The 12,553-nt window shown below is 35.4% G+C and overlaps 1 protein-coding gene across 1 annotated transcript; it reads right to left on the minus strand.

The window, feature by feature from the left end:
• Window positions 1-4,633: 4,633 nt before the first annotated feature.
• On the minus strand, window positions 4,634-7,288 carry marveld1 (MARVEL domain containing 1). The gene has a single exon (XM_081350406.1). It carries the CDS (start codon window positions 6,192-6,194, stop codon window positions 5,706-5,708), a length of 489 nt encoding a protein of 162 aa, XP_081206532.1. The 5' UTR covers window positions 6,195-7,288; the 3' UTR covers window positions 4,634-5,705.
• Between the last annotated feature and the right edge of the window lie 5,265 nt (window positions 7,289-12,553).

The following is a 12,553-nucleotide window of genomic DNA, read 5'->3' on the forward strand; positions in this document are numbered from 1 at the left end:
GAGTGTGTGGTTAACGGTCCACATGTGCAGGCCTGCTCTCATTGAAGCTCTACTGACTTGCCCTGCGAATATGAGGCCCACACGAAGCGATTAAAGAAAACAACTTATTAGTCATAGGAGACAAAGCCAAAAGCTTCAAAAAAAATTGAAACAAACGAATCTCTGTGAATCAACAAACAAAGTGAATCTCTGTACAGGTTTAATTGACAGTTATGAGTCTTGGCCTACATACAGTACGTTACATGGTTTTCATCAGTTAACGACATCCATGTGTTTCTGTCAGCACATTTGAACCGGAACACTTTTCCTCTGAAGGCTTTACCCCACTCGACGTTCCCAAGGGAATTCATGCTGCTTCCTGCATTTACCACAAATTGCGATTCTAACATAATAATGAAAGCTGGATGGCCAAACTGTAAACTGCATAATTCCTTGCTAAATGATCATTTGTTTACCTCATATCTGGCCATACCTTACATTCATTTATTTATTTAGCTTGTAAGAACTGATTTTCCTGCTAAAACAAAACTCACCATGCAATAACGCCATAAAATGCACCCTGGACAGCAGATAACAAAGACAGAGCACAGAACCTTGTTCTGCCCAAACTTATCTCATTGTCCCCTTGTTTGACTTCAACTCATCCCCCCCTCTCCCTCCTCAAGGAATGTCTATTTAACACATATGGTGTATCTTGTGAATATGTTGTTTTTCCTTTTCATGTTTGGTGTCATTTTAAAGGGCACAGTGCGATTGGTAAAATGGTCTTAATTTCATTGCAGTCATTGCTTTAATGAAAAAAAAGATTGAGAACTCAGGAGAATCCTGTTTCTCCTCTCTGGCTGATATCTCTTTATGATATCTCCTGAAACCAGGTGCTACCCCCCTGGGGTACATGGATTGGCCCAAACAACTCTAAACAACATTTGCTTAACCCCCCTTCTGTTCTGATCTGGTATTTAAGGTGAGGGAACAGAGCAACCATTGGGAATCTTTTACCAGGAGAATCTCCCCCACAGTAATGCATGTCAGTATTTTCCTGTTGGAAAGCCCTGACACATTACTGTGTGTCTTTGTCAGGAGAACATTGCTTACTTTTAGAGTCATCTTTGAGTAAATGATGTCATGTATTTTCTGAATTGGCTTTTAATCATTTACTTCTGTAATTGGCATGATACATTTTTACCTGACAAATAAATGTTACATCTTGATTTATTCTGAAGTATTCTGAAATCATTATTTTAATATATTAAGGAGGCTGGTGCTACCGCAAATCTTAGTTAAGGTAGGTCAAACTAAAGGCGCATGTATGAACGGAGCAGTAGGCACGTCATCATGAAGACCTTTTGATTTCTGTCTATCACTGGTTTAGCAAGTTGTATGGAAGTGGCTAAATTAAACTACACTCTCTAGTTCGAGTGAGCAGTAGGCAACCGACTTTAGGGGTATTAGCAAACCCTACATCCTCTGACTGAAATCAGAATTAACTGGTTTGTGTCCGTGAGAAACACGATTTGGCCGAAGTGATCTCTAAGCGGCATTCGGGTCCATAATGATTTAATAACTGAAAGTATGGGATACTCAGAGTAATCAAAGATCTAAATTAATTCATAATCAATATTTATGATTATTTTCTAATCAGAAATACGATCTAAATTTGATTATCATTTGAAATTGGAGTCAGATTACGCATAGAGCTAAAGTAATACTAAAACTAAGTTCCAATAAATTAAGTGAACTTCACTGGATCGCTGAAAAGACATACACGCTTTAAACCTTCGCCAAGCCGTTGGATTCCGTCGTTGGGCCAATGGATGGTCCTTACAAGCTTTATCACCAGTCTAAGCTGGTAGTGAATTATATACAAATGTGTCCATTCATGCACAGTATATATTAAAGTTTTAATAGTTCCCATTCCAGTAGATAGATTCAGTTCATAAAGTTTGGCTCGCTCACCACCACATTTTACCCTGTTGCTATAGTGATAAGAACTATAACATGATTTCCAATCCTTCTCTCTGCAAAACTGTTCACTGACTGTCTGATGTTTATTTTACACACAAATGGCAAGCAATGGTTGTAAAAGCTGATTTAAAAATGAGTAAAACAATAAATATATTATAATAAACAGTAATAATAAATCAAATATAATGTAGAATTATGTAGAATAATCTATTATTATACATTATACAATTATTATGCATATTCTTGTGATATCTAATTTGAGATAACCTTAATAAAATAAATAAATTATAATAAAAATAGTAATAAAAAAAGGAAATAATGCAGAATTGTTATTGATTTTGGACTATTTATGCATGTAAGCCTTTGTATGTGATTACAGCTTGTTGGCAGTTACTGCAGCATAATTTAAAAATAAATTATTATTTTTCCACACTGGTCTATTCTTGTGATATTTCAGATGAACTTGCCCCATAACAATTAAACAATCGGTGGCTGGTCACTTTACATGCCAGAATATGTCAAAAGTCTGGCTACTCAAGACTAGTATGACATTTATGAGCATAACATTTCCAACTATATGTCAGAGAGAAAAAGAAAGGACAAAGTGAGAGAGACAGAGAGCTCCTCACCAGCAGGAAATGTCTTTTAAGTTCAACAGTTTGTGTAAACACCGCTCCTCTGGAATAGAGAACTTTTAGAGTCATTTAATAACTTACTTTCTTTTTTTTCCAGGGAGTGTGAACACACTGGTGTGTATTGATTCAGAGGAAACTACAACAAGAATGGCATTGACATTTAGAGGCGAGTAAAGGAATGGGGCAGTAAGATAAACTTCAGAAAACCGAAATGTACAGAAATGTGTGTCCAGCAGAAAATAACAATAACAAAAATAAAATCTAAATTGAAACATTTCCATAAGCCACTAATGCATCATGTACACTATCAGTCAAAGGTTTTGGACACTGTTTTTCACATACTGGTAAAGTCTGAAAATTATAGGCCTAGTGACCAAAATGTTAAACAAATCAAAATATTCTATAAAACAATCATACAGTTTACTTTCCTTAAAGTTTAGCCACTCTTTGTGTGTTCACATTTTTGACTAATAGTTTTTTGTTGCCTGTGCATATTGGCTTCATTTAGAAGGACACTGTGTGATAACAACAGTGTATGACAACATTAAACTTAAAGAGGTACTTCAACGCTGCCAAAAATGTGCTGCTTATACAGTAGAAAGGCGAAAAAATTTGAAATCAGTCAAACTAACTAGAGAAACAGAGGGGAAAAAGGCTGTTGTCTTCCTTTTTGCCAAATAGGTAGGAAAACTTCAACACCCATAATGCACTGGGTATTATTATTATTATTATTATTATTATACATTTTATTTATAGGCGCCTTACATGACACTCAAGGACACCTTACATACACAATAAAAGAATAAACAATAAATAAATACTCATTATTACAGCCTGGATATCAGTATTAAAGTGTAAAAGTAATCACATCAAAGCCTGCCGAAAAAGATGGGTCTTAAGGCGAGATTTAAAAACACAAAGATTTTCACTGTTTCGCACATTTTATGGCAGCAGGTTCCATAAACAAGGAGCTGCATGACTAAAGGCTCGGGACCCCATGAAAGTAGTGCTTGTTGCATGTTGATGTCTAAGGCCACTCCCACCAGTCTGCTATGGATTTGCTTACCAGAGTCCACCTTGCTTTAGTAGGAAATACTTCTTAGCAAACTTTTAGTGAAAATGGTGTGGACTTGCATTGTTCCCGGGTGCAAGAATTCAAAGGATGTTTAGCGGGAGTGAGTTTCCAGTGAAGGGTCAAGTGTGTTGTATGCAGTGGCTGAAGGCTGCAAAAAATCGTAAATACAAAGAGAACGCCGCAACGGAAAATCTGAAAAACCTCGATGTTTGTAGTCAACATTTCAAACTGGGGTGTGTTTCCCGTACAACGGCGTAACTCGATGCTGTACTACCATAGTACCATGAAGAAATCAACTAGTCACGACTGCTTCCTGAAACCGTATTGTCGCAAATTGGAGGTTCAACCTGCACGTTTGTTAATGATGTCATGCAGGTAATAACTACTTTCAATTAATCTGTTTGAGATCGAATTAATGCTAGATACTTTGCTATAAACTACGGACATGGCATCTGAGGACTAGTTTTAATTTTTCTCAGTTGGTTTGCTAGATTTCTAGATTCAATCTAGGCTCGTTCTCACGTACTACAGCACATACGCACTCTTCAAAAACTACGCTTTAAATCTCTTGACTACCTAAAAGACGTAAATGATATTTGTATATATTCTAAATAAAAGATGTAGATTGTACTGAATGTCAGCTTGCTTATTTGGCTCAAGATAAGGATTTATTGAGTTCACATGGCATGTTAACAACAAGAAACTATGCTGTCGTTCCAACCACACAACTTTGCGACGCTGTTTGCGAATGTTCGTTAGAACTATGTTTTCGACTCGTTGAACTATGCTGATAACGACGGAACTTGCGACCATAGTTTGGCTAACGATGCTTTTGGGAAACGCACCCCTGGATATTCCCGAACACAGTGTTTTAGGCCAAACAGAAGGGAAAAAATTAGTAAACATTGTTCATTTACGCATACTACCGACATTGTAACAATACAAAGGGGGTTGAAAATCGCAAAAGTTATTTAATAAAACAAACAATAAATTCTAACATACAACAAAATACAAGCCAAGTGATTTATATTTGGCACAGTGGCATCATAAGTGTACTCTGTATTGCTTGTAAAATGTTTTCCTTGTGAAGGAAAGATAAGAGTACATTTTGTTGCATGTTGCATAAAAAAATAATAAAAAAAATCAATGCTTCCCGTTTTTATATTTATACACAGAAGAACCACATATTACCCTTAAAGGAAAAGTTCACTTAAAAATGAAAATTCTGTCATCATTTACTCACCCTCAATTTGTTTCAAACATGTATGAATTTCTTTCTTCTGTTGAACACAAAAGAAGATATTTTGAAGAATGTCGGTAACCAGACAGTTGATGGACCCCATTCACTTGCATAGTTTTTTTTTTCCTACTATGGAAGTCAATGGGGGTACATCAACATCAACATTCTTCAAAATATCTTCTTTTGTGTTCAACAGAAGAAAGAAATTCATACAGGTTTGAAACAACTTGAGGGTGAGTAAATGATGACAGAATTTTCATTTTTAAGTGAACTATTCCTTTCATTTTAAAATGTGAATGTGATTTTTTTCTCTTTGAATGCTCATCAAGTGGAGATTTTTGATGTCGTGCGATTCATTCTAGAATTGTAAACAGTGAAGCACACATACACTTTTGATGAAAGACACTGACATAAAGAAGATCCTTGTTTAATCGCTTAAATGTCATGTCAAAAGGTTAAAAGAACAAAACGTGATGCAACACTGAGAATATTGTTTCATCAAGCAACAAACTGCTCTTTGAGTTGTCAGTTATACAATACAAGAAAAATAAATCTACTTAAACATATAGAGCTCCAGCAACATATAAACAACACAAGTGTAAAATAGACTTTTATGTGTGACTGCAGTACAAAAGCTCTATAAATTACTGTATAAAAAGCAACAAACAAACCTGAAAGCCTGAGACAAGAGGATCAAACCCTCTGCTTTGATTTAAAAAAAGATTTATTAGTCTCCAAAAAGCTTGCCGGAGGTCTCAAAGTGGCAGCGTTTGAGGGACGCAGTCGATTTTCACACGACTGTCCGCTCACCTCGACATTTCCTGTAGCTGCAGTAGACGGCGGAGAGCAGATAAACGCCGGCGGTGAGGCAGGCGAAGACCGAAGCGGTGAGGTAGACCTTGTACAAGCAGGGATGTTTGTAGACGTCCAGGTTGCAGTAGGAGTTCTTTTGGGTTTTGTAGATCATGATCCCAATCGTGGACAGATACAGCAGAGTGGCGGCAACGTCGTGGATCACGTTGCTTAACAACCAGCGTTCTCCTCCGACGATGGGAACGAGGTCCTGCTTGTCCAGAAGAGTGATGATGAAGACGGCTAACGTGAAGAGCCAGAAAAGCACGGCCACGAAAAGCACATAGTGAATGGAGCCCTCATACTTGTTGGCTGCGATTGTGACCCAAAGCCCGGCTCCCAGCAGAATCTGGAGGACCCGTACAATCCCGACAAAGCTCTTGAGGAATTCCAGGAAACTTCTCTTCACCTGTGGCTGAGGGGGCATCTCCTCTTTTTGTTGAAGAGAGCTTCTCCTGGTGTTCAGGGTGGGGGCTGTTTGCCACAAACAGAGAAACAAAGAGAAGAAAGAGCCAACCGGAGAGTTAAGGAGTGGCTGATAGGGGTTTTGGAGGAGGATTGCCCTGCAAACGCACACAGATTGAATCTTCGGCTCAGCCCCGGGGTTTTGAAATGACTTCTGTCTGTTTGTCTCTTCCGTTTCCTGTGGTAGCTGTGGAGTTGTGTCTCTCTCCCCCTCTTTCCGAGCAGAGAGCAGGAGGAGAAACAGAACAGAGGGCAGGACTTGAAACAAGTCTAGTTAGAAAATTCCTGTGTGTGTGCAAACAGTGGCCCCGGAAGAATGTCTTTGCATTAGAAAAAACACACACATACACACACACACAAACAAACAAAGGAAATCAAACTAAGAGGCATTTGTTTTAAATAAGATAGCAGGATAAGTTTTAGGATATATATTTTAAATTATAACAACGGAATATGTTTAAAATTGAGATAAAGAGTTTGTTTACTGTAAGTTGTGGGAACTGACTTCATATATCCAAGAAAAACTCATTTTCTTAGTAAAAGTTACTTTGATAAAGTTCTGAGAAAAGGTCTAGCATCATTAGTTTGCCACTTGGTATATATATAATATTTCTAAATACATTGTACACTGTACGTTTTACACTATTCAAAAGTTTGGGGTCAGTATGATTTTTTTAAATGTTTTTGAAAAACACTAATCTCTTAGGCTGCATTAGATCAAAATACAGTAAAACAGTAATTATTATTACAATTAAAAATAGCTGTTTTCTATTAGAATATGTTTTTAAAAGTAATGTATTCCTGTGATGGCCAAGTTGAATTTTACTGCAGTCTTCAGTGTCGCATGATCCTTCAGAAATCATTCTAATGTGCTGATTTGTTGCGCAAGGCACATTTCTTATTATTATCATCAATGTTAAAATATGTTTAATATTTGTGTGGAAATATATTTTTTAGGATTTTTAGGATGAATAGTAATCTTTTGTAACATTACAAATGACAAATGATCACTTTTGATCAATTTAATGCAACCTGAATAAAACAGTTCTTATTATTTTTCTTACATAGCAAGTCTCTTTTGTTCAATACAAAGGGTTTATATTAAAGAATTGTACTTCTTTGTTCTTCATGATTGTTTACTGTAAATGTGGTAGCAAAACTTATAATAGGCTTCTTAAAGGCAGATTTCCATTGTGACAACTTACCCCACATGTAGTGTGTCGACATGCCCTGCTATTATCACAAAAGGCCGGTGGAGTTATTCACTGGCTTTTAACAGAAAATGACTTGTACACGAACTGTACAAAATAAACTTAAAAATAAACCAGAGAAATATTCACTGGAATAAAAAGTGACATCTAAAAAAAGATTATAAATAAGTTTAAAACAGAGTTGGGTGTTTGTCTCTCCATTTCATCCCATGAACAATATCTAGCCAAATAGACTAGAAAAGGTTTTCTGCAATAAGCCTCTTTTGGATGTTAATCTACAACTAAAAGCATGCTCTCCTAACACATTCAAGCTTTAAAATGTGATAGACAAAGATGCATCAGACTGAGGCAAGAATGTGGGATCCTTTTGTTTTTCCAAACTAAACCATCTTATCACTGCTGGTATGTTTTGTCCATGAAATCAATGTTTTTCATGGTCCATGACCAAGGTCTGACAGCTGAGATCAGAGGCTGGGTGCCTTGACGTCAATGAATACAGACACAGCCCTCAAACTACGTGGCTATTTTAGTGCACCGCCCCTTTAAAGAATCTGGCCACAGGAAGACCCAGTGGGAGGGGTTAGTTAGATTCACATTCACATTGGGTGATTTATTTTCTCATGCTTCCTGTTGGGAGTGAAATGCAGCTCTACAGCTGAGTATGAATAACTGTAAAGACCAACAGCTGCAAACTGAGTAATGATATGATAGTGTGCATTCAAATCAATCCTCTAATGTACACAACGCCTTAAACGGCTATCATTTGCAATCTTTGAAAACACTAAATGTGCTCTGATGCATCATACAAATGCTCCCAGAGACCTCACAGCTAGGTCGAAAGAAATCCTGAATTTTTCATGAAAGCTGGGCGTCATCCTGAGCTATAGAAACACTTTTAGTTTCATGAACTTGTTTACACTGTGTATATATTCCCTATTCTAATATGTTCACCAAATTTCTACAATAAATAACTTTCGGTCTGTATATAAATGAATGAAAGCACTACTATGATATCCAGTTACACTATTTATTTTGATGGTTCACTTTAGACATTTTACTAACTATAAGTAACTTTGCAACTACATGTGAACTAACTCTCATTAGAGTATTAGTAGACTGTTAGGTTCGGGTTTGGGTTAGTATTGGGTTGACAATTATACTTATAGTCAGTAGATTGTCTTTTGGGGAACCGTCAAAATAAAGAGTTAGCAGATATTAAGCAGACAGTCTACCAATACACTTTTTTAAATGAAATTTAGTTGACATGTAGTTGTGAAGTTACTTATAGTTAGTAGAATGTCTAAAGTGCATCATTGAAATAAAGGGTTACCCAATATCCTGTTAAAAGCCAACATTTGTGTGATCACCCTTTAACGCTCCTCTTGCACTTCCTGTGAGAAATAGCTCAAAGGACATTTAACCAACTAACTACCAAGCTCAGTGAGCAACATTTAATAGGCTAAACTTTGCATTGCAAGATGGTTATTTTCTCTGAGGCACTAGATGTTACTAAACAGTGAACCGAACACTGCACTGTTTTTTTTAAAGTTATGGTTATGTATATATTATTTTTATTATTATTATAATTTTAAGAAATCAATTTCATGCAGTGTCTATATAAAACAACTTTGATTTCACATAATGTTTGAGAAACATACAAATCTGTCTCTTTTCAATATCAAAGCAAAGTAAATTATCAAAAGATGTTTGGTGTTATTTAAATAATTTATTAATTTAAGACATAATTCATTATTTATTTATTTATTTTAATTCTGGTCATTTAAAAGTCACTGTTTATAATAAGGTATCTCTAAGGTCCTGCATGACGGCTCCGTTAATTTAAATTCAAGTCCTGAATCTCTTGAGAAAAGAGGCCACTGGCCTGTAACTGCAAGAAAAGGGCAAAATGACCAAATGAGTCAAAGTTAAAATGTCTCTCCTGTGTAGTAGAAGGAACAAAATATAACTTGGTAATAAAAACAAATATAAAGAAAAAACAAAGCTATTCTAGGATCAAGGTGTCACAAATATAAAACTAAACTAATGTCATTTGCAGCAAAATATGGATTTTAAAATTTGTTGTTTTGATTGTTGCAACATACTCTGATCCCTATAGGCATCATATGTCATTAAGCATCTATCATCCCCTCAATCGTGTAGTGTAAAAATAGCAAAAAAAAAAAAAAAGATTTTACCACATTTTGTGATCAGGTTTGAGTTGATCATGGATCTTGCCACTAGATGACAGTCTAGGCAAAGGTGAGCCAGTTTTCTTGACGGTTTAGTCTAAGGCTGTATTCAGAACACTACCATTAAAAAACAAACAAAACAAAAAAAAAAACATTCTGCTCTACCACCATCTCTCCTGTGAACAACATGTATACTGTACACAACATACACGTTTTCTGAATGCACGGATGGATAATCTACTACTGTAGGCTATCTGTTAAAATGTGCAGAATACAACTAAGCAAACAATACTGTGGTGCTGTATCCCACCATTTACTTTCAAACACAAAGCAAAATAATCCAACACACGTGGCTCAATGTTATCATTATTATTATTAATACTACTATTATTATGAAGAAGAACAGACTACTAAAATAGGAACTGAAACTCTTTAGCTGTGCGGACTCCAGGGAGTTATACCATGAAGTCGGTTTAGCATCACCATAGTAACTTGCACTCCATGGGTTACCAGCTCTGGGGCAGTTCATGTTCTAGGTAGATCTTAAACCGAAATTGTACCAACTATATGCAAAGTGACACGTTTCTGACTCAAAGTCACTCCCCTAGTTTCTCTTGCTCCAAATTAAAGGTCACTACAGAGTAGTCAAGTCAAGTCACCTTTTTTTATATAGCACTTTATAAAATACAGATTGTTTCAAAGCAGCTTTACAGTGATAATAGAAAATGATTCAGTGATGCATTCATTTCGGCGGTATAGCTGTTCTAAAAGGAAATAGTGTCATTGTTCAAGTTAGTTCAGTGTTGAGTCAGTTCCGTTGTAGAGATCCCCTTATGAAAAATACGTTTATTCAAGTGTGCTATTAATAGTATAGCCTACTTCTTTTAAAATTAAAATAAGAAACTATACTTTCAGTCTTTCATTACTTTCATTTTATGTACTTCTCAGAATATACTTTATGTATAAGCCTACTTCTCAGAAATATAGCCTATTTAAAAAGTCCAATTAAATGCTTTTTTTTTTTTACAGTTACATACTGTCTTATAAACTTAACATTGTTTGAAAATATTGATTTATAAAGAAAACAGATATGTCCCCAGTTCTGATTATATGAATATTTGTGTAGGCAGACCACTGGCAGTGTACATAGGAATTTACTACAAATATACTTTACTCTCAGCCATTGATGGAATTTTTTTTTTTTTTTTCATGTTTGTCCTGTTATACGGAAGAGGGCGCTATTACGCATCTTCTGAATGAGAATCTACAGAATCTCCGCATCCAAACACAGACGAAGAAGAAAGAGAAACAAGTGATAGAAGATTGCTCCCACAAATATAAAATAACGCGCATAAACAGCATGTAAGTTCAAACTGCCTAACGTTAATTAATGAAATGTCGACCCAGGAAGGGTTACTGTGAAGCTTTGGTGGTGTTGATGGACTCGATCTACTGTCTATACGTCAATGTTTTGATCATCGTTATGAATTCCGATTGACCAAAATGCGATTTTCTTCGATTTTTGTTTAAAATGTTGCTTTTTTTATGAAACTTACCCACATTCAAATGTCGATAAAAAAACTGGAATAAAATGTTTTTAAAATGGAAGGAGTAATATCTAAAGGTATATGTCAAGTATAAAATATTAATACATTAAAAGGATCATAGTATACTTAATATGGAAAAATAATATATAAATAGAAAACTTAGTTAGAAATGAAAAATTTTGTTGTAAACTTAAAGTTTACTACTGTTACTTAAAAGTATACTTTTATCAGGGTTTCTGCAGGTTTCAGTAAGTCAAATTTAAGACCTTTTTAAGACATTTTAAGACCATAAAGATTTAAATTTAAGACCTACACGACGCATTATCCAAGTTAGATTATCCAACATCAGGCGCTATGGGACGTGTTCCCGGTATATTATATATAGATATATTTTTAAGATGGAACATTGTGTTTTAACAGATGCTAGAAATGTGGCTTTTAGTAACTATATAGCCTAGTCCAGTTAGTTTAATTTGTCATGGTACCAAATGTAGTTAGTCTGATCTATTTTACTTACATTTACTCAATCCATAAGGTATATTTCATTGATGTTTTCTCAATATATGTAAGTATAAATGTTTCATCAAAACAGTATGACATAGTTTCCGTTTTTAGAGTGTATTTATTCTGCTTTGTGTATACACATTTTCTACTAATATTTTTGGTTTTGTCTGTACAAGTGCTTATTGAACCAGTACTTTAACTACTTGAGTTATCAATTGTCTTAAATTATTTAATTAGGAGACAAGGACCTCTAGCGGTAAACTAGGGAAGTTGCAGGTGTAGATATGATTTATGAGGCTCGAGGCACATACTCTCACTCGAATATTTTATCTATCCATGATACGATTTGTGCTAATCAAGACAATGGTCAAACACTTAAAAAAAAAAAATGCTACCTTTCTGTCATGGAACATTATGCATCCTGATTTCAAACAGACAAAGAGAAAAACAAGTAAAATCTACAGTAGAAATAAAAGATCTCTGAGGTGGAGCAGTATACAAAAATGCCAGCTGCACTATAAAATATTTTAGAGTTGGCACTGAATGAAAATGTACCTTTTAAATGCACGTTATTGATCTTATTGTGAACAATTCATCTGTGCATATATCATATTCTAGGTATGATACACTAGCCATAATTTTGAGACCGCAGACGTGAAGGACTAAAATGTGTTAAGAGCTCGCTCAAGTACTGTGGAGCTAAAGCATTCAGAGCCTTTTCAAAATCAAGCAAGATTTTAAAATGTATGAAATGTTTAATAGGGAGCCAAAGCAGAGTTGACTGAACTGGGCTAATATGGTCATACTTCCTGGTTAAATTTTGGATGTCAAATTTGTAACCGTTGCATTTTTTGGCTGCTCCTCGCTGCT

Source organism: Scardinius erythrophthalmus, assembly GCF_964197995.2.
Source record: "Scardinius erythrophthalmus genome assembly, chromosome: 21".
Classification (NCBI taxonomy): Eukaryota; Metazoa; Chordata; class Actinopteri; order Cypriniformes; family Leuciscidae; genus Scardinius; species Scardinius erythrophthalmus.